Source organism: Brassica napus, chromosome C2, assembly GCF_020379485.1.
Source record: "Brassica napus cultivar Da-Ae chromosome C2, Da-Ae, whole genome shotgun sequence".
In the NCBI taxonomy this organism is placed as follows: domain Eukaryota; kingdom Viridiplantae; phylum Streptophyta; class Magnoliopsida; order Brassicales; family Brassicaceae; genus Brassica; species Brassica napus.
In genome coordinates, this window is record NC_063445.1 from 6,618,308 (window position 1) to 6,621,796 (window position 3,489).

Here is a 3,489-nt window from a genome sequence, read left to right on the forward strand (position 1 = left end):
AAATTGGTATAGGTATTTACAATGCAATTCCTATTTTTCCTAATTTTTTTTGTTTGTAAAACTATTTATTTGATTTATTTTTATAAATAAAAAGGACATTCCTATGTGTAAAATATAGTTAACCCGTTAGAAATCGATTTCTACAGTTTTTAGATTTTATGTAATGTGTAGATTGTAGGTTCTACATATTTTAGAATTGTATGCTAAGCGCGGAATGTGTATTCTAAATATTTTTAGATTACTGTTATTTTTGTAGATTTTGTATTCTAACTTAGTATTCTAACTTTAGTACATTTATTGAAAAACGTGGAAGACATATTTTAATCATTGTAGATCTAATGAAAAAATGTGGATTTTATTTTCTACTTTGTAGAATGTACATTCTACAGTCCGTAGAACGAAATTTGAAATTTTTATTTAAACATTTTTAGAACAAAAAAAAAATACCTCTAAATTGGTATAGGTATTTACAATGCAATTCCTATTTTTCCTAATTTTTTTTGTTTGTAAAACTATTTATTTGATTTATTTTTATAAATAAAAAGGGCATTATAGGAAAAAATGGACCAAATTTGAAATTAGTCTAATGGGACAATGTCCTTATTTTTTTGTCTATAAAAACAATTTTTCCAATAATATTTTGCTTCTTTAATGAAACTTTTTAGGTCATTTTCTTTTTTGAAAACCTTTTTGAAACAAAAACTTTAAAAAAAAAATATTCGAGAGAATTGTTTTGAATCAAAATAAAAAAAAAAAAACAATAAAAAAAACACTATTGGTGTGATATACGTAATTATTAAAGAATTTTACTGACTTTGGTTGAGTTGCTTCAAATCAAAATTACAAAGAACAATTTGCATAGAAATGTGATTATATAAACAAAAATTGCAATTGGTAGAAAAAAATCAATTTTTTTAAAGTTTTTCTTTTTATCATTTTCTTTTAGTTCGGATATCCTTCTCATGAGTTGTGATTAGAAGCACTTTCTATGCACAATTGACGGTCCAGATTCGTCGTACTCCGCTTTCGCAATCCACATCTATAAATTTACATAGCAATATTTATACCACAGAGAAAATGTTTAAAATGTTAATATTAAAAAAATGTTGATTATGTTTAAAATGTTTTTACCTGTTGGAAAGTGCTGAGTGAAGCCAATATAGAACCACCGATCCAAACACTGTACTTCCTCTCCGGTGGAGCCACAACCTTAATCTTCATACTACTGGGAGCCAAGGCCGTAATCTCTTTGCTCATTCTATCACCAATCCCACCAAACATCGTGGTTCCACCACTTAGCACAATGTTCCCATACAAATCTTTCCTGATATCCACATCACATTTCATGATAGAGTTATATGTGGTTTCATGGATTCCTGGATTTTCCATTCCAATCATTGATGGCTGGAAAAGAACTTCTGGGCACCGGAATCGCTCTGCTCCAATAGTTATCACTTGTCCGTCAGGAAGCTCGAAGCTTTTATCAACGGAAGAGCTTGTGTTGGAAGTCTCTAGCTCTTGTTCATAGTCTAGAGCAATGTAAGAAAGCTTCTCTTTCATGTCTCTAACGATTTCACGTTCAGCAGTCGTGGTGAAGGAGTAGCCACGCTCTGTCAGGATTTTCATAAGGTAATCGGTTAGGTCACGACCCGCTAGGTCAAGACGTAAGATTGCGTGTGGAAGAGCGTAACCCTCGTAGATTGGTACCGTGTGGCTCACACCATCTCCAGAGTCCAAAACAATACCTAAATCAAAAATTGCAAAAAGGGTGACCATTAAAACCGAGTTTGATTTAAAAAATCCATATCTAATAGAAAAGTTACAATGTTTTTACCCAAGCCAAAACATAAATAGAGAAACTAGAAAATAATCCAGTATACTGGAATTAGTATTAAGCCAAACGAAATACCAGAATAAAACAAAACAAAGCGAATGTAACCAAACCAAATAAACCTAAAATCATTATATTTTATACACACTAGAAATAAAATACACTAAAGTTTTTTCGATACAAAACAGACTGGTTCAATGCCCTAACCTAAGACCAATCAATAGTGAATTCATCAAGCATAAACCTAACTGAATTAATGCAATAGCTCAGAAAATTAATTACCAGTTGTACGACCACTGGCATAGAGTGAGAGAACAGCTTGAATGGCAACATACATAGCTGGAGCATTGAATGTCTCAAACATGATCTGAGTCATCTTCTCACGGTTAGCTTTCGGATTAAGAGGAGCTTCGGTTAAGAGAACCGGATGTTCTTCAGGGGCGACACGAAGCTCGTTATAGAAAGTGTGATGCCAAATCTTCTCCATGTCATCCCAATTGTTAACAATTCCATGCTCAATTGGGTATTTGAGAGTCAAGATACCACGTTTTGACTGAGCCTCGTCTCCAACATAAGCATCCTTTTGTCCCATCCCAACCATCACACCCGTGTGACGAGGGCGGCCTACAATGCTCGGGAAAACCGCTCTTGGTGCATCATCACCCGCAAACCCCGCCTACACCATAATAACTTGCTTAAGTATTTTCTGGTATATAGTCATGGGACACATATCATTTAGAGAAACTTTACCTTAACCATTCCGGTTCCATTATCACAAACAAGTGGTTGAATATCTTCACCGTCAGCCATCTTGAAGTTCTATCTGTATATAAATCAAGACTAGGTAACAAAAACATTTTGGGTCGCAAAAATGATTCTTTGTAAAAATTGAATATGTTCATAACCGAATCCATGGCCACGTAAATTCCTATTGAACATACTACTTATGGCCACGTCCAATACCTTTTTGATTGTAAATTCCATTAAACTATTCGTAAATCCTGTTCGAAATAAACTATTTTTAAATCCATACATTCAATTCGTTATCAATCATTTATGCCATGAAAACTCTCAAAGCAGTATAAAATTTTAAAGAATGTTTAATAAAAACGAGCCATGTTAAATGAAAATGATTTACACATTTTTTGAAATTTAAATGATTTACAACACATCCAAGCAGATTATTCTAAAACCTACTAGACATTTCGGTGTGTCTTATCAATTTCGATGGAAGTAAACCAAAATTGATCCTAAAATGCCAAATAACAAAAGGTAATCAGTCAATCACCTGGTGGATTCAACGACGAAGAGATCCTGAAGCACCTGTCCTGAATAGGTTCAAAATTTCTGAAAATATCAAATGAACTTTCCTTTATATCGCTCGAATGCTAAAATATCCTTGGCCGGTCGTTCTTCGCTAGAACCTATATCTAAGGGTATGATGACAAGTGTACACCTATTTTTGGACAAGGGAATAAATTACAGCCAAACCTGAACGCAAACTACGGTTTTGGTCCTGGTTCTCCGGAATAATCGGGTCAGTGAAAGCTCGTTACTGAAATAGGCTTTTCAAAATATGGATCATTGGGTAACTAATTATAAATATTAATATTAGTAAACCTTGATTGAATAACTAATTATAAATATTACTATTATTT

At 33.1% G+C, this 3,489-nt stretch overlaps 1 protein-coding gene across 1 annotated transcript; it reads right to left on the reverse strand.

Annotated features, from left to right (window-relative positions):
• Nucleotides 1–926: 926 nt before the first annotated feature.
• Nucleotides 927–3,200, reverse strand: LOC106417346 (actin-12-like). The gene is made up of 5 exons (XM_048748630.1): nt 3,120–3,200; nt 2,582–2,654; nt 2,114–2,507; nt 1,132–1,745; nt 927–1,039 (listed from the first exon to the last, which is right to left on the reverse strand). Exons 2-5 carry the CDS (start codon nt 2,639–2,641, stop codon nt 974–976), a joined length of 1,134 nt encoding a protein of 377 aa, XP_048604587.1. The 5' UTR covers nt 2,642–2,654; nt 3,120–3,200; the 3' UTR covers nt 927–973.
• Nucleotides 3,201–3,489: the final 289 nt, after the last annotated feature.